Below are 21,043 nucleotides of genomic sequence, written 5' to 3'. Positions count from 1 at the left end.
ACAGCCAAACATATTTTGAAATTTTGTTTCGTTTCCACTGATAGTAAATGTATTGCTTGCTCGCGCCGATATGAGTCAAATATCGGACGACGACGATCCAAAACTTTTTTTTACATATAATACAGAGCTAATAAGAAAAATAAAAATATTAAATTGGAACAGAAGGAAAAAAGGGAAATACTTCTATGTTTTCCCACTGAAATAAGCTTTTATTTTATGTTTTTATTTTATTTATGTTCACAAAACATCCTTGGACTTTACGGAAAACGCCTGTATAAATGTTAGTTATTATATACTGATAGGTGTGTTATGCACCAGACCTTGATTATATGTATAAAAAATATAAATTAAAATTATCTTTGAAATGCAAGCTTTTAATTTTCCTTTTTCCACATTCCTCAATGATGAAAACAGCGGATGAAACAAACTCGGATTAATCGGGATAGTGGCAGAGAAACGATAACGATTTTTTGAGAGCCGGACATAAAAAACCTCCCCAAGCATTCCATTCGTCACGTCGAGATTGTGATTGTGATTAACAGAGACAAACGTGTGTAAAGCAAGATGAATTCTTTATCGAAAATGGCTAAGCAAGAAACTAGCAAATCGTTCAAAGTTGGCGATTTGGTGTTTGCCAAAGTGCGCGGCTACAAACCATGGCCGGCGGTGATTACCCATGATGTTAATAGGAAGAAGCAGTACACTGTGAGCTTTTATGGCTCGGGACAGATCGGCTACATACTACTGAAAAACCTCACGCCATACCTCAAGCTTAAGGAAGAGTATTCCACTGAACATCACCTGAAGCAAGCCGATTTCCGCAGGGCTATGATTGCAATTGATGAAGTGGCCGAGAAGGCGACCACTGTGCAACAAGAAACTGCAAACAACCAAAAGCAATCACACCCAGCAAACGTAAGTAAATCAGTTCATGAAGACAATTTAGAATACAATTCAAAATACAAAATGTTTTCGACACAGAATAAAGAAAATGATATGCTGTTGCTGTATATGCCTCCATCCAAAGTCTTCGGCATCAACATCAACTACAACAAGCCGAAGAGATTTGAAAATGCCGCTGCGGAGCAGTCCTGGATGGATGAGTCGCGTAAAGAGGCCAATCTACTGAAGCTCCAGTTGTTGTCAGGACAAAAAGATCCCAGATCGCTTCCAGGACGTCTCGTCGCTGAACCCTCTTCCAACGAGACGACCAAGCAGGAAGAAGTGAAACTACGAGAGGAGATCAAAAAACAGGAGACAGCTATGTTTATAGAGCGGAACTTAATTCAGCTAACCGCAGTGGTCCGCTGCTGCTTGAACCAGCGTCGAGCTAATGTGAGCCGTTGCTTTACGAACCTGAAGCTATTAAAAAAATTGGATGTGACCAAGCTAATGCTGCTGCGTAATCCACAAAGTGTGGAAACGATCCGTTCGATGCGACGATATTTGGGAAATTTGAATGTCTGGAAGATGGACGCCTCCGATGAGGCTGCGTTCAATGCACAGGCCAAAATCATTCGTCAAAAGGCCACGATCATTTACGAGCGCTTCCAAACGGTGCTCAACTTAGCTGAGGGGGAAGACTTCTGGCCAGATTTCTGCAATGAGGTCAAAATTTACAAGGCCAACACTAAAAACATCAATCCAAATCTACGCAACGCCATGGACGAAGCCACGTACTACAACCTCGTTGAAGCCAAACAAGGGAATACCCCAGCTCCCGCTAAAGAATAGGAAAACAAACCATTCAATTAAAGGTAAAAGCCTCCGACAAATTAATATGATATTTTTTTTAATTTATTTGTTTCACAGCCCAAAAAGACGATTTCCCAAAGGGCAAACTTCTATTGCTAACTTCACAAAATTACCACAACATGCACATGAATATCAAGTTCCTTATTTGACTTAGTTTAGACGATGGACCATCAACATCCCGCCGAACCAATTAACTCTAATCCACATACGAAGTACAATGTGTTTGATTAACAATAAATAAAGCTATGGATGGTACATGCTTGCATTTAAATCTGTTCGGGCCTGGTTCTGGGTCTGGTTTGTCTCGCGCCTAATGTTTCGAACTGCATCTTTCCTTTACTCTTTTGCGCCTTCCTTGAGTTTTCCTAACGCTTTTAGCCAAGTTGTTCGTCGGGATTAGCCCATCGGAGGCTCTCTCCTACCGATCTGTGCATGCTCCGCAGACTCTCCAATGCAATATTCCCCTAGCGTCTCTCCTTCTTGGAGCGCATGGCCTTCTCCTTGCGATTTATCCGCGAAAAGGAAAAACTGTTGCTTGTATATACAATACATAATCCACTTAGGAATCTGATTTAAGAAAAAAGGCACAAATAACTAGAATCGAAATGGCTTTCAACGAGCTCCGCTCCGTTCCGGAGAGTCACAGTTCCACGATATCGTTGCTAATGGTGCTCCAAGAAATGCACTATACTTCAGAAACCGATGCCCATATAGCTCAGCTCTCTAAGATGTACATCAATCTTCTAATGTATTAAGTTAAGACAGTTAAGACTGTTTTAAGACATTGACGGTGCCTTTTTTATTAAATATGGGTTTTATGCGTTTGACCTATAGCCTATAGCCTTTGCTTCTACACAACATCGATTTCGATGGCCGTTTAAAGAGGTTTGACCTATGGCCACCTTCGGTATACTTTCAGGTATTCCTGTGACCAACACAGCATCCTAAGAGCGTCTCCTGCTTTCTGGCTTTTAATCAGTCAGGCCTCTCTGTCTGGCAAGGGTATGCCAAAGCAGCTCCACGCTTGCAACAGTCCATGTAATCATTTCCCAGCTGCCATAAGACTGGCAAAAATCTGCAACGAGTAAGAAGGCAGTTGAGTCAATAGCTCAGCGGATAAACAGGTAATAAATAGATGCTTGAGGCTAATTCCCTTCTCCAACAGCTTCCAGAATTCGCCACATAACACATATCGCCATAATGCTGCACATAACGCCAAGAGAGCGTCACCTGGAGCAGGGTCTCTTTGCTCGCGAAATGGTGGACATGCAGTGCAGCAGGGTGATGCGTAAAGGGAAAATACCTTTGATTACCATTCCTTTGGATTTCCCCGCACAAGTCTATCATTATGCGACTGACTCGGATCCTTTTTAGAGTGGGAAATATCTTGTTGAGTTTCTCCTGGGAGCTGCCATTCTCGTATATCATTGATGGACATGGAATATGTTTGTCAATCTCTTTAAAAACGAATAGATTGAACAAAAATGTACATACATGTTCCTTTAGTCCTTTATGTATCGATCAAATGTGTGCCAATGGATAAAGTTGTTCTTCTGGGTATCATACATGAAGAGCCTTATATTATAAGCCATGAGCTGCGAGATTGCATGCCTTTCTCCATAGCGTCTTCAGCAATCTGTAGAAAAGCGGTGGCTCCGCGCCATGAGCTGAGCAACGGCTGCGCGTGACAGGCGCACTTCATCCGTCTGGACCTCTGGCAACTACATCTTTAACATTCAGCAGCTTCGCAAAATGGCAAAATAGCTGCTTAGCTGTTTCATTGAAGACATCTCGTGGGTTCCAGTTGACGTGACGGTAGGCAATGGGCGCTTTTATTGAGCCCGGCACAAAAACGCCGGTGAGGAACACACAAACGGTTGGCCAATGGGTCGTCCTAAAACGATACTTTATTTAATTACGGCTTAGAGTATATCATAAAAAACTACTCACAAATGTGGACACTCAATCGATTTCTTCTTTTACCAATATCTTCCAGAAAGTTCCAGAGCCATCCGCCACCAGTGTTGGGTAACGCACGATTCTGTACCAGCTTGTACGCATGCTGCAACACTTGAGTCAGTCTTCGTCAACCTGCTGCTTGTGTTATTTGTACATTTTATTCATAAACAATTGAAATTCAATGCATTCGAAAGCTCTTTATGAGATCCAGCGACTCAAATAAAAAAATGTACAAAATCCATGACAGGAAATCATACATATCTTCATTATTCATATACCAGAAAATGTATCATTATTTTTATAAACTGTATGGAACATTTTTTATGGAACATCATTACCATGTTCATATACATACGAGCCATTCTGAATATTAGTTGCTAGTCATAAGACCCGTACACCATGTTTTAGTTCGTGGAATTTTAGCGATTTTGCGTTTTATTGAATTTCAAAATTGAATGGATCGAAGCCTGTATGTAATTAGTAATAAGTAATTGTTAAGTGGTTGTTGTTGAGCGGAAACATTCGTTCTAGGTTCGCTTCATATCCAAGTGCTGCAGAATCGCTACAGTCTCCCTGGAGAATATATTCAGTTTTCCGGCTGATGATCTTGACGTGTTTACCATGCAGACCAGTCCAAATGGCAATGAGAAGAGCGGCCAAGTACATCAACAGAAGATTGTTGACGTTTGCTCCAATCCAAGCAAACGCTACGAGGACCAAGCTTATCATGACCACGAGCTCTGGCGTTCTGTGTGTGTTCGCAATTCATACAATTAGAAGTGTCAAAGACAACCATCAAGGGTACTATCGGTGATTTCGATGAAACAGATATATTCTTATTTTCGTCGATGAAAAGGCGGCTAGAAAAATGCAATAATGAAGACAAATTGAATCTAATTAAGGAGCCGGTTATATTGATATTTAATTTATTCATTTCTAGGAGATAAAGAACATGTTTATTGGATTTATGTTATGTAAGAACGGTTTTATCCAATACTGAGGAGATTTCGCAGTACATTGTCGTCCTGCAGCACCCACAAATAGTAAATTCCGGCTTCTTTTCATACAATATTTGAATTTTAACTGGTTTTATTTGTAAGCAAATACATAACAGTGTAACCTTAGAGCATGCACATCTGGTCACACCGGCTGCCACGCAGTACTAAGCTTAAGTCTTTCATCTGTGGGTACGTATGGAAATCTAGATCTAGGGGAGAAAGAGGACAAAAGAATTACAGCCAAGGCTCTAACGTGTGTGTTCGTTTCTTGCATGAGAGCTCACAGACAATGAAAAGGGAATTGTGCAATTAGAAAACACCTGCTTAGGCAGTCAGTGAAGTCAGAAGGTCAGGCATATATTAGCATTATAAATACGAGAATTATTAAAATAGCACAATCGCTGTTATAAAACAGCCAAACATATTTTGAAATTTTGTTTCGTTTCCACTGATAGTAAATGTATTGCTTGCTCGCGCCGATATGAGTCAAATATCGGACGACGACGATCCAAAACTTTTTTTTACATATAATACAGAGCTAATAAGAAAAATAAAAATATTAAATTGGAACAGAAGGAAAAAAGGGAAGTACTTCTATGTTTTCCCACTGAAATAAGCTTTTATTTTATGTTTTTATTTTATTTATGTTCACAAAACATCCTAGGACTTTACGGAAAACGCCTGTATAAATGTTAGTTATTATATACTGATAGGTGTGTTATGCACCAGACCTTGATTATATGTATAAAAAATATAAATTAAAATTATCTTTGAAATGCAAGCTTTTAATTTTCCTTTTTCCACATTCCTCAATGATGAAAACAGCGGATGAAACAAACTCGGATTAATCGGGATAGTGGCAGAGAAACGATAACGATTTTTTGAGAGCCGGACATAAAAAACCTCCCCAAGCATTCCATTCGTCACGTCGAGATTGTGATTGTGATTAACAGAGACAAACGTGTGTAAAGCAAGATGAATTCTTTATCGAAAATGGCTAAGCAAGAAACTAGCAAATCGTTCAAAGTTGGCGATTTGGTGTTTGCCAAAGTGCGCGGCTACAAACCATGGCCGGCGGTGATTACCCATGATGTTAATAGGAAGAAGCAGTACACTGTGAGCTTTTATGGCTCGGGACAGATCGGCTACATACTACTGAAAAACCTCACGCCATACCTCAAGCTTAAGGAAGAGTATTCCACTGAACATCACCTGAAGCAAGCCGATTTCCGCAGGGCTATGATTGCAATTGATGAAGTGGCCGAGAAGGCGACCACTGTGCAACAAGAAACTGCAAACAACCAAAAGCAATCACACCCAGCAAACGTAAGTAAATCAGTTCATGAAGACAATTTAGAATACAATTCAAAATACAAAATGTTTTCGACACAGAATAAAGAAAATGATATGCTGTTGCTGTATATGCCTCCATCCAAAGTCTTCGGCATCAACATCAACTACAACAAGCCGAAGAGATTTGAAAATGCCGCTGCGGAGCAGTCCTGGATGGATGAGTCGCGTAAAGAGGCCAATCTACTGAAGCTCCAGTTGTTGTCAGGACAAAAAGATCCCAGATCGCTTCCAGGACGTCTCGTCGCTGAACCCTCTTCCAACGAGACGACCAAGCAGGAAGAAGTGAAACTACGAGAGGAGATCAAAAAACAGGAGACAGCTATGTTTATAGAGCGGGACTTAATTCAGCTAACCGCAGTGGTCCGCTGCTGCTTGAACCAGCGTCGAGCTAATGTGAGCCGTTGCTTTACGAACCTGAAGCTATTAAAAAAATTGGATGTGACCAAGCTAATGCTGCTGCGTAATCCACAAAGTGTGGAAACGATCCGTTCGATGCGACGATATTTGGGAAATTTGAATGTCTGGAAGATGGACGCCTCCGATGAGGCTGCGTTCAATGCACAGGCCAAAATCATTCGTCAAAAGGCCACGATCATTTACGAGCGCTTCCAAACGGTGCTCAACTTAGCTGAGGGGGAAGATTTCTGGCCAGATTTCTGCAATGAGGTCAAAATTTACAAGGCCAACACTAAAAACATCAATCCAAATCTACGCAACGCCATGGACGAAGCCACGTACTACAACCTCGTTGAAGCCAAACAAGGGAATACCCCAGCTCCCGCTAAAGAATAGGAAAACAAACCATTCAATTAAAGGTAAAAGCCTCCGACAAATTAATATGATATTTTTTTTAATTTATTTGTTTCACAGCCCAAAAAGACGATTTCCCAAAGGGCAAACTTCTATTGCTAACTTCACAAAATTACCACAACATGCACATGAATATCAAGTTCCTTATTTGACTTAGTTTAGACGATGGACCATCAACATCCCGCCGAACCAATTAACTCTAATCCACATACGAAGTACAATGTGTTTGATTAACAATAAAAAAAGCTATGGATGGTACATGCTTGCATTTAAATCTGTTCGGGTCTGGTTCTGGGTCTGGTTTGTCTCGCGCCTAATGTTTCGAACTGCATCTTTCCTTTACTCTTTTGCGCCTTCCTTGAGTTTTCCTAACGCTTTTAGCCAAGTTGTTCGTCGGGATTAGCCAATCGGAGGCTCTCTCCTACCGATCTGTGCATACTCCGCAGACTCTCCAATGCAATATTCCCCTAGCGTCTCTCCTTCTTGGAGCGCATGGCCTTCTCCTTGCGATTTATCCGCGAAAAGGAAAAACTGTTGCTTGTATATACAATACATAATCCACTTAGGAATCTGATTTAAGAAAAAAGGCACAAATAACTAGAATCGAAATGGCTTTCAACGAGCTCCGTTCCGTTCCGGAGAGTCACAGTTCCACGATATCGTTGCTAATGGTGCTCCAAGAAATGCACTATACTTCAGAAACCGATGCCCATATAGCTCAGCTCTCTAAGATGTACATCAATCTTCTAATGTATTAAGTTAAGACAGTTAAGACTGTTTTAAGACATTGACGGTGCCTTTTTTATTAAATTTGGGTTTTATGCGTTTGACCTATAGCCTATAGCCTTTGCTTCTACACAACATCGATTTCGATGGCCGTTTAAAGAGGTTTGACCTATGGCCACCTTCGGTATACTTTCAGGTATTCCTGTGACCAACACAGCATCCTAAGAGCGTCTCCTGCTTTCTGGCTTTTAATCAGTCAGGCCTCTCTGTCTGGCAAGGGTATGCCAAAGCAGCTCCACGCTTGCAACAGTCCATGTAATCATTTCCCAGCTGCCATAAGACTGGCAAAAATCTGCAACGAGTAAGAAGGCAGTTGAGTCAATAGCTCAGCGGATAAACAGGTAATAAATAGATGCTTGAGGCTAATTCCCTTCTCCAACAGCTTCCAGAATTCGCCACATAACACATATCGCCATAATGCTGCACATAACGCCAAGAGAGCGTCACCTGGAGCAGGGTCTCTTTGCTCGCGAAATGGTGGACATGCAGTGCAGCAGGGTGATGCGTAAAGGGAAAATACCTTTGATTACCATTCCTTTGGATTTCCCCGCACAAGTCTATCATTATGCGACTGACTCGGATCCTTTTTAGAGTGGGAAATATCTTGTTGAGTTTCTCCTGGGAGCTGCCATTCTCGTATATCATTGATGGACATGGAATATGTTTGTCAATCTCTTTAAAAACGAATAGATTGAACAAAAATGTACATACATGTTCCTTTAGTCCTTTATGTATCGATCAAATGTGTGCCAATGGATAAAGTTGTTCTTCTGGGTATCATACATGAAGAGCCTTATATTATAAGCCATGAGCTGCGAGATTGCATGCCTTTCTCCATAGCGTCTTCAGCAATCTGTAGAAAAGCGGTGGCTCCGCGCCATGAGCTGAGCAACGGCTGCGCGTGACAGGCGCACTTCATCCGTCTGGACCTCTGGCAACTACATCTTTAACATTCAGCAGCTTCGCAAAATGGCAAAATAGCTGCTTAGCTGTTTCATTGAAGACATCTCGTGGGTTCCAGTTGACGTGACGGTAGGCAATGGGCGCTTTTATTGAGCCCGGCACAAAAACGCCGGTGAGGAACACACAAACGGTTGGCCAATGGGTCGTCCTAAAACGATACTTTATTTAATTACGGCTTAGAGTATATCATAAAAAACTACTCACAAATGTGGACACTCAATCGATTTCTTCTTTTACCAATATCTTCCAGAAAGTTCCAGAGCCATCCGCCACCAGTGTTGGGTAACGCACGATTCTGTACCAGCTTGTACGCATGCTGCAACACTTGAGTCAGTCTTCGTCAACCTGCTGCTTGTGTTATTTGTACATTTTATTCATAAACAATTGAAATTCAATGCATTCGAAAGCTCTTTATGAGATCCAGCGACTCAAATAAAAAAATGTACAAAATCCATGACAGGAAATCATACATATCTTCATTATTCATATACCAGAAAATGTATCATTATTTTTATAAACTGTATGGAACATTTTTTATGGAACATCATTACCATGTTCATATACATACGAGCCATTCTGAATATTAGTTGCTAGTCATAAGACCCGTACACCATGTTTTAGTTCGTGGAATTTTAGCGATTTTGCGTTTTATTGAATTTCAAAATTGAATGGATCGAAGCCTGTATGTAATTAGTAATAAGTAATTGTTAAGTGGTTGTTGTTGAGCGGAAACATTCGTTCTAGGTTCGCTTCATATCCAAGTGCTGCAGAATCGCTACAGTCTCCCTGGAGAATATATTCAGTTTTCCGGCTGATGATCTTGACGTGTTTACCATGCAGACCAGTCCAAATGGCAATGAGAAGAGCGGCCAAGTACATCAACAGAAGATTGTTGACGTTTGCTCCAATCCAAGCAAACGCTACGAGGACCAAGCTTATCATGACCACGAGCTCTGGCGTTCTGTGTGTGTTCGCAATTCATACAATTAGAAGTGTCAAAGACAACCATCAAGGGTACTATCGGTGATTTCGATGAAACAGATATATTCTTATTTTCGTCGATGAAAAGGCGGCTAGAAAAATGCAATAATGAAGACAAATTGAATCTAATTAAGGAGCCGGTTATATTGATATTTAATTTATTCATTTCTAGGAGATAAAGAACATGTTTATTGGATTTATGTTATGTAAGAACGGTTTTATCCAATACTGAGGAGATTTCGCAGTACATTGTCGTCCTGCAGCACCCACAAATAGTAAATTCCGGCTTCTTTTCATACAATATTTGAATTTTAACTGGTTTTATTTGTAAGCAAATACATAACAGTGTAACCTTAGAGCATGCACATCTGGTCACACCGGCTGCCACGCAGTACTAAGCTTAAGTCTTTCATCTGTGGGTACGTATGGAAATCTAGATCTAGGGGAGAAAGAGGACAAAAGAATTACAGCCAAGGCTCTAACGTGTGTGTTCGTTTCTTGCATGAGAGCTCGTAGACAATGAAAAGGGAATTGTGCAATTAGAAAACACCTGCTTAGGCAGTCAGTGAAGTCAGAAGGTCAGGCATATATTAGCATTATAAATACGAGAATTATTAAAATAGCACAATCGCTGTTATAAAACAGCCAAACATATTTTGAAATTTTGTTTCGTTTCCACTGATAGTAAATGTATTGCTTGCTCGCGCCGATATGAGTCAAATATCGGACGACGACGATCCAAAACTTTTTTTTACATATAATACAGAGCTAATAAGAAAAATAAAAATATTAAATTGGAACAGAAGGAAAAAAGGGAAATACTTCTATGTTTTCCCACTGAAATAAGCTTTTATTTTATGTTTTTATTTTATTTATGTTCACAAAACATCCTAGGACTTTACGGAAAACGCCTGTATAAATGTTAGTTATTATATACTGATAGGTGTGTTATGCACCAGACCTTGATTATATGTATAAAAAATATAAATTAAAATTATCTTTGAAATGCAAGCTTTTAATTTTCCTTTTTCCACATTCCTCAATGATGAAAACAGCGGATGAAACAAACTCGGATTAATCGGGATAGTGGCAGAGAAACGATAACGATTTTTTGAGAGCCGGACATAAAAAACCTCCCCAAGCATTCCATTCGTCACGTCGAGATTGTGATTGTGATTAACAGAGACAAACGTGTGTAAAGCAAGATGAATTCTTTATCGAAAATGGCTAAGCAAGAAACTAGCAAATCGTTCAAAGTTGGCGATTTGGTGTTTGCCAAAGTGCGCGGCTACAAACCATGGCCGGCGGTGATTACCCATGATGTTAATAGGAAGAAGCAGTACACTGTGAGCTTTTATGGCTCGGGACAGATCGGCTACATACTACTGAAAAACCTCACGCCATACCTCAAGCTTAAGGAAGAGTATTCCACTGAACATCACCTGAAGCAAGCCGATTTCCGCAGGGCTATGATTGCAATTGATGAAGTGGCCGAGAAGGCGACCACTGTGCAACAAGAAACTGCAAACAACCAAAAGCAATCACACCCAGCAAACGTAAGTAAATCAGTTCAAGAAGACAATTTAGAATTCAATTCAAAATACAAAATGTTTTCGACACAGAATAAAGAAAATGATATGCTGTTGCTGTATATGCCTCCATCCAAAGTCTTCGGCATCAACATCAACTACAACAAGCCGAAGAGATTTGAAAATGCCGCTGCGGAGCAGTCCTGGATGGATGAGTCGCGTAAAGAGGCCAATCTACTGAAGCTCCAGTTGTTGTCAGGACAAAAAGATCCCAGATCGCTTCCAGGACGTGTCGTCGCTGAACCCTCTTCCAACGAGACGACCAAGCAGGAAGAAGTGAAACTACGAGAGGAGATCAAAAAACAGGAGACAGCTATGTTTATAGAGCGGAACTTAATTCAGCTAACCGCAGTGGTCCGCTGCTGCTTGAACCAGCGTCGAGCTAATGTGAGCCGTTGCTTTACGAACCTGAAGCTATTAAAAAAATTGGATGTGACCAAGCTAATGCTGCTGCGTAATCCACAAAGTGTGGAAACGATCCGTTCGATGCGACGATATGTGGGAAATTTGAATGTCTGGAAGATGGACGCCTCCGATGAGGCTGCGTTCAATGCACAGGCCAAAATCATTCGTCAAAAGGCCACGATCATTTACGAGCGCTTCCAAACGGTGCTCAACTTAGCTGAGGGGGAAGACTTCTGGCCAGATTTCTGCAATGAGGTCAAAATTTACAAGGCCAACACTAAAAACATCAATCCAAATCTACGCAACGCCATGGACGAAGCCACGTACTACAACCTCGTTGAAGCCAAACAAGGGAATACCCCAGCTTCCGCTAAAGAATAGGAAAACAAACCATTCAATTAAAGGTAAAAGCCTCCGACAAATTAATATGATATTTTTTTTAATTTATTTGTTTCACAGCCCAAAAAGACGATTTCCCAAAGGGCAAACTTCTATTGCTAACTTCACAAAATTACCACAACATGCACATGAATATCAAGTTCCTTATTTGACTTAGTTTAGACGATGGACCATCAACATCCCGCCGAACCAATTAACTCTAATCCACATACGAAGTACAATGTGTTTGATTAACAATAAATAAAGCTATGGATGGTACATGCTTGCATTTAAATCTGTTCGGGTCTGGTTCTGGGTCTGGTTTGTCTCGCGCCTAATGTTTCGAACTGCATCTTTCCTTTACTCTTTTGCGCCTTCCTTGAGTTTTCCTAACGCTTTTAGCCAAGTTGTTCGTCGGGATTAGCCAATCGGAGGCTCTCTCCTACCGATCTGTGCATACTCCGCAGACTCTCCAATGCAATATTCCCCTAGCGTCTCTCCTTCTTGGAGCGCATGGCCTTCTCCTTGCGATTTATCCGCGAAAAGGAAAAACTGTTGCTTGTATATACAATACATAATCCACTTAGGAATCTGATTTAAGAAAAAAGGCACAAATAACTAGAATCGAAATGGCTTTCAACGAGCTCCGTTCCGTTCCGGAGAGTCACAGTTCCACGATATCGTTGCTAATGGTGCTCCAAGAAATGCACTATACTTCAGAAACCGATGCCCATATAGCTCAGCTCTCTAAGATGTACATCAATCTTCTAATGTATTAAGTTAAGACAGTTAAGACTGTTTTAAGACATTGACGGTGCCTTTTTTATTAAATTTGGGTTTTATGCGTTTGACCTATAGCCTATAGCCTTTGCTTCTACACAACATCGATTTCGATGGCCGTTTAAAGAGGTTTGACCTATGGCCACCTTCGGTATACTTTCAGGTATTCCTGTGACCAACACAGCATCCTAAGAGCGTCTCCTGCTTTCTGGCTTTTAATCAGTCAGGCCTCTCTGTCTGGCAAGGGTATGCCAAAGCAGCTCCACGCTTGCAACAGTCCATGTAATCATTTCCCAGCTGCCATAAGACTGGCAAAAATCTGCAACGAGTAAGAAGGCAGTTGAGTCAATAGCTCAGCGGATAAACAGGTAATAAATAGATGCTTGAGGCTAATTCCCTTTTCCAACAGCTTCCAGAATTCGCCACATAACACATATCGCCATAATGCTGCACATAACGCCAAGAGAGCGTCACCTGGAGCAGGGTCTCTTTGCTCGCGAAATGGTGGACATGCAGTGCAGCAGGGTGATGCGTAAAGGGAAAATACCTTTGATTACCATTCCTTTGGATTTCCCCGCACAAGTCTATCATTATGCGACTGACTCGGATCCTTTTTAGAGTGGGAAATATCTTGTTGAGTTTCTCCTGGGAGCTGCCATTCTCGTATATCATTGATGGACATGGAATATGTTTGTCAATCTCTTTAAAAACGAATAGATTGAACAAAAATGTACATACATGTTCCTTTAGTCCTTTATGTATCGATCAAATGTGTGCCAATGGATAAAGTTGTTCTTCTGGGTATCATACATGAAGAGCCTTATATTATAAGCCATGAGCTGCGAGATTGCATACCTTTCTCCATAGCGTCTTCAGCAATCTGTAGAAAAGCGGTGGCTCCGCGCCATGAGCTGAGCAACGGCTGCGCGTGACAGGCTCACTTCATCCGTCTGGACCTCTGGCAACTACATCTTTAACATTCAGCAGCTTCGCAAAATGGCAAAATAGCTGCTTAGCTATCCTGTCACGGTCGCCATGTAATATGTCAATATTACAATTATAACACTGGCACGTCTGTGCCGTTTGACTTCGGTTTTTAGAATATCTTTATTGAATTTATTCTTATAAATCAGACCGCATAGCTGCGCTGCCGGTTACGCCAACAGCGGAGCGGCTTCATACATATTTGTCTTATCAGCATAATCGAGAGGGCAAGAGCCGTATGTACATATGTGTATATATATATGCTTCAAGTGGTCAGCGTGGGAATGCTGACTTAGCTTAGCGCATAAGCGGCGATCATATTGCACGCTCACTTGAAGTGGTTTTGTTTGTGTACTGCAACAATGTGTTGCTGATACATTTATTGTTAACCATTGGGTACAGTGTACACTCAATATATGCACATACTACATCTCCCTCCTTTTGAAAAATAACGTAATTAAATGTAGTTATTTTACTTAAATTTATTTTATATATATAAAAAAAAATTTTTATTTGAGGATTTTTTGTATTTGTAATGTATTTAATGTTTTTTTTTTTTTGTGTATACATATCTTTTTGCACATCTTGTATAATTAAATTTTTTTTTTGTATTTTTTTTTTGTTTTATTTTGTGTCTGTTATGAATTAAAAAATTTTAACCTATCTTTGTGAACTGTTTTTTTTTTATTCTTATTTCCGGAAATAACTATATTATCATTATCTTCGATTTTTTCAACTATATAGGGCCCTGTGTATTTAAGATCTAGCTTATGGCCTACTTCGTTTTTTAGTAGAACTTTATCTCCTATTGATAGCGTTATGTTCCTAGTTTTTAAATCATAAATTTCCTTATTTTTCCGTTTATTTAACTCGAGCATATTTCTTGCTCTTTTGTATGCTACTTCTAATCTATATCTACTTTCTTTAGCGTAGTCTTCTATGTTATATATAGGTTCTATATTACTTATGCTATCAAAATATTTTGGTAGATTATTAGTCTTACCAAATACTAACTCATATGGACAATAATTATGTGCCATAGAGGGGGTTGTATTGAAACAATAAACAAAATATGGAAGCCATACGTCCCAATCAGTTTTATTTACTGATATATAGGATCGTATGTATTCGTTAAATGTTCTGTGGCTCCTTTCTATTGTTCCAACAGTTTGATGATGGTGTGCAGTTGATGTTATATTTTTTATTTTTAAATATTTGCACAAATCGTTTATAATTGAATTTTTATATTCCGTTCCCATGTCCGAAATGAACGTCTTCATTGGACCGTACTTGAGAATAAATGATTCAAATATTGCCGTTGCAACGGTTGCTGCGCTTTTATTTGCGACAGGTATAGCAACTAGATATTTAGTCAAGTCACATATGAGCGTGACTGCATATTCATTGCCTTTTTCTGACTTGGGTAGTGGACCAATTGTATCCACTATCACTCTGTCAAAAGCCTTCATCGGGGTTTCTGTAATTGTTAAAGGGGTCTTTATATTTGTTGTTGTTTTTGCTTTTTGACATTTCTGACATTTCCGGATGTGCTCTGTTATATCGCGAGTCATACCTTTCCAGTAATAATGTCTTTTGAACTTGGCCAAGGTTTTTGCAATGCCTGTGTGACCTCCTTGTACTGGATCATCATGTAGTGTAGACAATATAGCTTCTTTCTCTTTAACATTTGTTAATGTGGTCACCGGGTTGAGTAGCGCTACTCTCAATGTTTTCAATATTTTATTGCCCATAATTTTGAAATTATCTATTGAAACCTTTTCAAAGATATTTTCCCACGGTGCCATTTTCAATTGGCTGATTTTTAATATACCGGCTTCTTTTTCTAGCCTTGGAAATAGTTGTCCTAAGTCAATATTTCCATTATTAGTATATAAATCTCCAATATCAATTCTTGCTATAATTTTCTTACCATGTTTAAAGAAACATAGCATATCCTTTATATGCAAGGTCACTACTTTACGTACTTCGTCATTATTAATGACTTCGTATACGTTGGGCTGAGAAGCTGTTTCGGTAGATTGCTTTGGCATCTCTACTTTGTTGTTTTCTGCGCAGAATTTTTGTCTACTTTGATACCTGGTAGTGACTTTCAGGACTTTATTTTGTATGTCTTTTAGTTCAGATATTGTTATCCGTGACAATGCATCGGCTACAAAATTATCTTTGCCTCTTAGGTACTCTACAGTAAAATTATACTCCTCTAATTCAAGTCTCATACGCGCTAATTTAGAACTGGGGTTTGTCATTGAAAACAAAAATGTTAGTGGTCTATGGTCTGTTTTTACTATGAAATGAGTTCCGTAGACATAGGGTCTAAATTTGGTGATTGCCCAATAAATAGCTGTTAACTCTTGTTCCGTCGTACTTTTGTTACTTTCTCCTTTGGTAAATGCTCTCGATGCGTAAGCTATTGGGAGTTGAGTCCCGTTGTGGGCTTGTGTTAGCACTGCACCACAGGCTTGCTTACTAGCATCTGTGATTATACAAAATTCTTTCGTAAAATCTGGATATTGTAACAGAGTAGGCTTTATTAATTGAGCTTTAAGATATTCAAATGCATTTTGACAGTCATTAGTCCATTCAAATGGAACATTCCTTTTTATTTAATCTTGTTATATGCCTAGAATAATCGGCGAAATTTTTGATGAATCGTCTGTAGTAATTACAAAATGCTATAAAACGTCTAGCGCTATCAGAGTCATGTGGGACTGGATAATTTAATATGACGTCAAACTTTTTGTCATCTGGTAAGATTCCCTTATCTGTGCATTTGTGGCCCAAAAATGTGACTTCATGCATGAAAAATGAACATTTTTCAGGATGTAGTTTCAAGTTGTGTTTCCTACACATGTCAAAAACACTAATTAAATTGTTAAGCATGTGTTTTTCGGAACAACCGATTACTATTAAGTCATCCATATAGAGGAATGCTTGTGATGGTTCAAGTCCAGAGAATGCGATAGTCATCATTCTTTGGAATGAATTGGGAGCTATTTTCAAACCAAATGGTAATCGCGTGAAGCGATAAGAGCCGTTGCTCGTTGAAAAGGATGTTATATCTCTAGAGTTTTCGTCTAGCTCAATCTGATGGAATCCTGACATTAAGTCAAGGCAAGAGAAATATTTTGCTCTTCCTAGTTGATCCAAGATATCATCGATCCTAGGAAGTGGAAATTTATCGGATAGTAATTTTTTATTAATTTGGCGATAGTCAACTACTAATCGCCATTTTTTCTTTTTGTTGTCTATGGATTTCTTTGGTACTAGTAAAAGTGGACTGTTGTATTCTGAGGCTGACGGTTCAACTATTCTATCTTTGATTAGTTTATCGACTTGAGCTTGGATTTCGTCTTTTTGACTATGAGGATTTCTATAATTTTTTATATATACAGGTTCATTATCTTTTAATCTTAGTTTCTGCTTGTAAAAATTATTGGTTGTTATTGATTCGGTATCAAGTCCGAATATGTCTGCGTAGTTACAACAAAGTTCTTTTAATTGTTTATTAAATAGTTTTGGAAAATTTTTTTGATAACTTTGATATAACATCGTTCGTTCTAGTTTCATTATTTATTTCGGATATATCATAATTTGCTAATGGTTCATAATTCAACTTATTTATATTTTTTATTTATATACATTGAAGACATCTCGTGGGTTCCAGTTGACGTGACGGTAGGCAATGGGCGCTTTTATTGAGCCCGGCACAAAAACGCCGGTGAGGAGCACACAAACGGTTGGCCAATGGGTCGTCCTAAAACGATACTTTATTTAATTACGGCTAAGAGTATATCATAAAAACCTACTCACAAATGTGGACACTCAATCGATTTCTTCTTTTACCAATATCTTCCAGAAAGTTCCAGAGCCATCCGCCACCAGTGTTGGGTAACGCACGATTCTGTACCAGCTTGTACGCATGCTGCAACACTTGAGTCAGTCTTCGTCAACCTGCTGCTTGTGTTATTTGTACTTTTTATTTATAAACAATTGGAATTCAATGCATTCGAAAGCTCTTTATGAGATCCAGCGACTCAAATAAAAAAATGTACAAAATCCATGACAGGAAATCATACATATCTTCATTATTCATATACCAGAAAATGTATCATTATTTTTATAAACTGTATGGAACATTTTTTATGGAACATCATTACCATGTTCATATACATACGAGCCATTCTGAATATTAGTTGCTAGTCATAAGACCCGTACACCATGTTTTAGTTCGTGGAATTTTAGCGATTTTGCGTTTTATTGAATTTCAAAATTGAATGGATCGAAGGCTGTATGTAATTAGTGATAAGTAATTGTTAAGTGGTTGTTGTTGAGCGGAAACATTCGTTCTAGGTTCGCTTCATATCCAAGTGCTGCAGAATCGCTACAGTCTCCCTGGAGAATATATTCAGTTTTCCGGCTGATGATCTTGACGTCTTTACCATGCAGACCAGTCCAAATGGCAATGAGAAGAGCGGCCAAGTACATCAACAGAAGATTGTTGACGCTTGCTCCAATCCAAGCAAACGCTACGAGGACCAAGCTTATCATGACCACGAGCTCTGGCGTTCTGTGTGTGTTCGCAATTCATACAATTAGAAGAGTCAAAGACAACCATCAAGGGTACTATCGGTGATTTCGATGAAACAGATATATTCTTATTTTCGTCGATGAAAAGGCGGCTAGAAAAATGCAATAATGAAGACAAATTGAATCTAATTAAGGAGCCGGTTATATTGATATTAAATTTATTCATTTCTAGGAGATAAAGAACATGTTTATTGGATTTATGTTATGTAAGAACGGTTTTATCCAATACTGAGGAGATTTCGCAGTACATTGTCGTCCTGCAGCACCCACAAATAGTAAATTCCGGCTTCTTTTCATACAATATTTGAATTTTAACTGGTTTTATTTGTAAGCAAATACATAACAGTGTAACCGTAGAGCATGCACATCTGGTCACACCGGCTGCCACGCAGTACTAAGCTTAAGTCTTTCATCTGTGGGTACGTATGGAAATCTAGATCTAGGGGAGAAAGAGGACAAAAGAATTACAGCCAAGGCTCTAACGTGTGTGTTCGTTTCTTGCATGAGAGCTCGTAGACAATGAAAAGGGAATTGTGCAATTAGAAAACACCTGCTTAGGCAGTCAGTGAAGTCAGAAGGTCAGGCATATATTAGCATTATAAATACGAGAATTATTAAAATAGCACAATCGCTGTTATAAAACAGCCAAACATATTTTGAAATTTTGTTTCGTTTCCACTGATAGTAAATGTATTGCTTGCTCGCGCCGATATGAGTCAAATATCGGACGACGACGATCCAAAACTTTTTTTTACATATAATACAGAGCTAATAAGAAAAATAAAAATATTAAATTGGAACAGAAGGAAAAAAGGGAAATACTTCTATGTTTTCCCACTGAAATAAGCTTTTATTTTATGTTTTTATTTTATTTATGTTCACAAAACATCCTTGGACTTTACGGAAAACGCCTGTATAAATGTTAGTTATTATATACTGATAGGTGTGTTATGCACCAGACCTTGATTATATGTATAAAAAATATAAATTAAAATTATCTTTGAAATGCAAGCTTTTAATTTTCCTTTTTCCACATTCCTCAATGATGAAAACAGCGGATGAAACAAACTCGGATTAATCGGGATAGTGGCAGAGAAACGATAACGATTTTTTGAGAGCCGGACATAAAAAACCTCCCCAAGCATTCCATTCGTCACGTCGAGATTGTGATTGTGATTAACAGAGACAAACGTGTGTAAAGCAAGATGAATTCTTTATCGAAAATGGCTAAGCAAGAAACTAGCAAATCGTTCAAAATTGGCGATTTGGTGTTTGCCAAAGTGCGGGGCTACAAACCATGGCCGGCGGTGATTACCCATGATGTTAATAGGAAGAAGCAGTACACTGTGAGCTTTTATGGCTCGGGACAGATCGGCTACATACTACTGAAAAACCTCACGCCATACCTCAAGCTTAAGGAAGAGTATTCCACTGAACATCACCTGAAGCAAGCCGATTTCCGCAGGGCTATGATTGCAATTGATGAAGTGGCCGAGAAGGCGACCACTGTGCAACAAGAAACTGCAAACAACCAAAAGCAATCACACCCAGCAAACGTAAGTAAATCAGTTCAAGAAGACAATTTAGAATACAATTCAAAATACAAAATGTTTTCGACACAGAATAAAGAAAATGATATGCTGTTGCTGTATATGCCTCCATCCAAAGTCTTCGGCATCAACATCAACTACAACAAGCCGAAGAGATTTGAAAATGCCGCTGCGGAGCAGTCCTGGATGGATGAGTCGCGTAAAGAGGCCAATCTACTGAAGCTCCAGTTGTTGTCAGGACAAAAAGATCCCAGATCGCTTCCAGGACGTGTCGTCGCTGAACCCTCTTCCAACGAGACGACCAAGCAGGAAGAAGTGAAACTACGAGAGGAGATCAAAAAACAGGAGACAGCTATGTTTATAGAGCGGGACTTAATTCAGCTAACCGCAGTGGTCCGCTGCTGCTTGAACCAGCGTCGAGCTAATGTGAGCCGTTGCTTTACGAACCTGAAGCTATTAAAAAAATTGGATGTGACCAAGCTAATGCTGCTGCGTAATCCACAAAGTGTGGAAACGATCCGTTCGATGCGACGATATGTGGGAAATTTGAATGTCTGGAAGATGGACGCCTCCGATGAGGCTGCGTTCAATGCACAGGCCAAAATCATTCGTCAAAAGGCCACGATCATTTACGAGCGCTTCCAAACGGTGCTCAACTTAGCTGAGGGGGAAGACTTCTGGCCAGATTTCTGCAATGAGGTCAAAATTTACAAGGCCAACACTAAAAACATCAATCCAAATCTACGCAACGCCATGGACGAAGCCACGTACTACAACCTCGTTGAAGCCAAACAAGGGAATACCCCAGCTCCCGCTAAAGAATAGGAAAACAAACCATTCAATTAAAGGTAAAAGCCTCCGACAAATTAATATGATATTTTTTTTAATTTATTTGTTTCACAGCCCAAAAAGACGATTTCCCAAAGGGCAAACTTCTATTGCTAACTTCACAAAATTACCACAACATGCACATGAATATCAAGTTCCTTATTTGACTTAGTTTAGACGATGGACCATCAACATCCCGCCGAACCAATTAACTCTAATCCACATACGAAGTACAATGTGTTTGATTAACAATAAATAAAGCTATGGATGGTACATGCTTGCATTTAAATCTGTTCGGGTCTGGTTCTGGGTCTGG

The 21,043-nt window shown here is 39.4% G+C and overlaps 4 protein-coding genes across 4 annotated transcripts; all 4 read left to right on the top strand.

Moving 5' to 3' along the window:
* The first annotated feature begins 499 nt into the window (after positions 1-499).
* LOC113566148 (hepatoma-derived growth factor-like) lies at positions 500-2,010 on the top strand. Its single transcript, XM_026990497.1, has 3 exons — positions 500-915; positions 982-1,757; positions 1,813-2,010. The coding sequence occupies exons 1-2, from the start codon at positions 565-567 to the stop codon at positions 1,732-1,734; spliced, it is 1,104 nt and encodes a 367-aa protein (XP_026846298.1). The 5' UTR covers positions 500-564; the 3' UTR covers positions 1,735-1,757; positions 1,813-2,010.
* A 3,611-nt stretch (positions 2,011-5,621) lies between these two features.
* Positions 5,622-7,089, top strand: LOC113566152 (hepatoma-derived growth factor-like). Its single transcript, XM_026990501.1, has 3 exons — positions 5,622-6,038; positions 6,105-6,880; positions 6,936-7,089. The coding sequence occupies exons 1-2, from the start codon at positions 5,688-5,690 to the stop codon at positions 6,855-6,857; spliced, it is 1,104 nt and encodes a 367-aa protein (XP_026846302.1). The 5' UTR covers positions 5,622-5,687; the 3' UTR covers positions 6,858-6,880; positions 6,936-7,089.
* A 3,656-nt stretch (positions 7,090-10,745) lies between these two features.
* Positions 10,746-12,256, top strand: LOC113566149 (hepatoma-derived growth factor-like). Its single transcript, XM_026990498.1, has 3 exons — positions 10,746-11,161; positions 11,228-12,003; positions 12,059-12,256. The coding sequence occupies exons 1-2, from the start codon at positions 10,811-10,813 to the stop codon at positions 11,978-11,980; spliced, it is 1,104 nt and encodes a 367-aa protein (XP_026846299.1). The 5' UTR covers positions 10,746-10,810; the 3' UTR covers positions 11,981-12,003; positions 12,059-12,256.
* Positions 12,257-19,490: 7,234 nt separating this feature from the next.
* On the top strand, positions 19,491-21,000 carry LOC113566147 (hepatoma-derived growth factor-like). Its single transcript, XM_026990496.1, has 3 exons — positions 19,491-19,905; positions 19,972-20,747; positions 20,803-21,000. Exons 1-2 carry the CDS (start codon positions 19,555-19,557, stop codon positions 20,722-20,724), a joined length of 1,104 nt encoding a protein of 367 aa, XP_026846297.1. The 5' UTR covers positions 19,491-19,554; the 3' UTR covers positions 20,725-20,747; positions 20,803-21,000.
* Positions 21,001-21,043: the final 43 nt, after the last annotated feature.

The sequence above is a fragment of the Drosophila persimilis genome, unplaced genomic scaffold (assembly GCF_003286085.1).
Source record: "Drosophila persimilis strain 14011-0111.01,24,50 unplaced genomic scaffold, DperRS2 tig00000579-arrow-pilon, whole genome shotgun sequence".
Taxonomy (NCBI): domain Eukaryota; kingdom Metazoa; phylum Arthropoda; class Insecta; order Diptera; family Drosophilidae; genus Drosophila; species Drosophila persimilis.
The sequence above is the reverse complement of the archived record's forward strand: the minus strand, read 5'-3'. Positions and strand labels throughout refer to the sequence as shown.

Bases quoted from the DNA above. Each gene is read 5' to 3' on its own strand.
- LOC113566148 (XM_026990497.1), top strand. From the start codon at position 565: ATGAATTCTTTATCGAAAATGGCTAAGCAAGAAACTAGCAAATCGTTC. The intron at 916-981 runs GTAAGTAAATCA...TTTTCGACACAG, and splicing joins AGCAATCACACCCAGCAAAC to AATAAAGAAAATGATATGCT.
- LOC113566152 (XM_026990501.1), top strand. From the start codon at position 5,688: ATGAATTCTTTATCGAAAATGGCTAAGCAAGAAACTAGCAAATCGTTC. The intron at 6,039-6,104 runs GTAAGTAAATCA...TTTTCGACACAG, and splicing joins AGCAATCACACCCAGCAAAC to AATAAAGAAAATGATATGCT.
- LOC113566149 (XM_026990498.1), top strand. From the start codon at position 10,811: ATGAATTCTTTATCGAAAATGGCTAAGCAAGAAACTAGCAAATCGTTC. The intron at 11,162-11,227 runs GTAAGTAAATCA...TTTTCGACACAG, and splicing joins AGCAATCACACCCAGCAAAC to AATAAAGAAAATGATATGCT.
- LOC113566147 (XM_026990496.1), top strand. From the start codon at position 19,555: ATGAATTCTTTATCGAAAATGGCTAAGCAAGAAACTAGCAAATCGTTC. The intron at 19,906-19,971 runs GTAAGTAAATCA...TTTTCGACACAG, and splicing joins AGCAATCACACCCAGCAAAC to AATAAAGAAAATGATATGCT.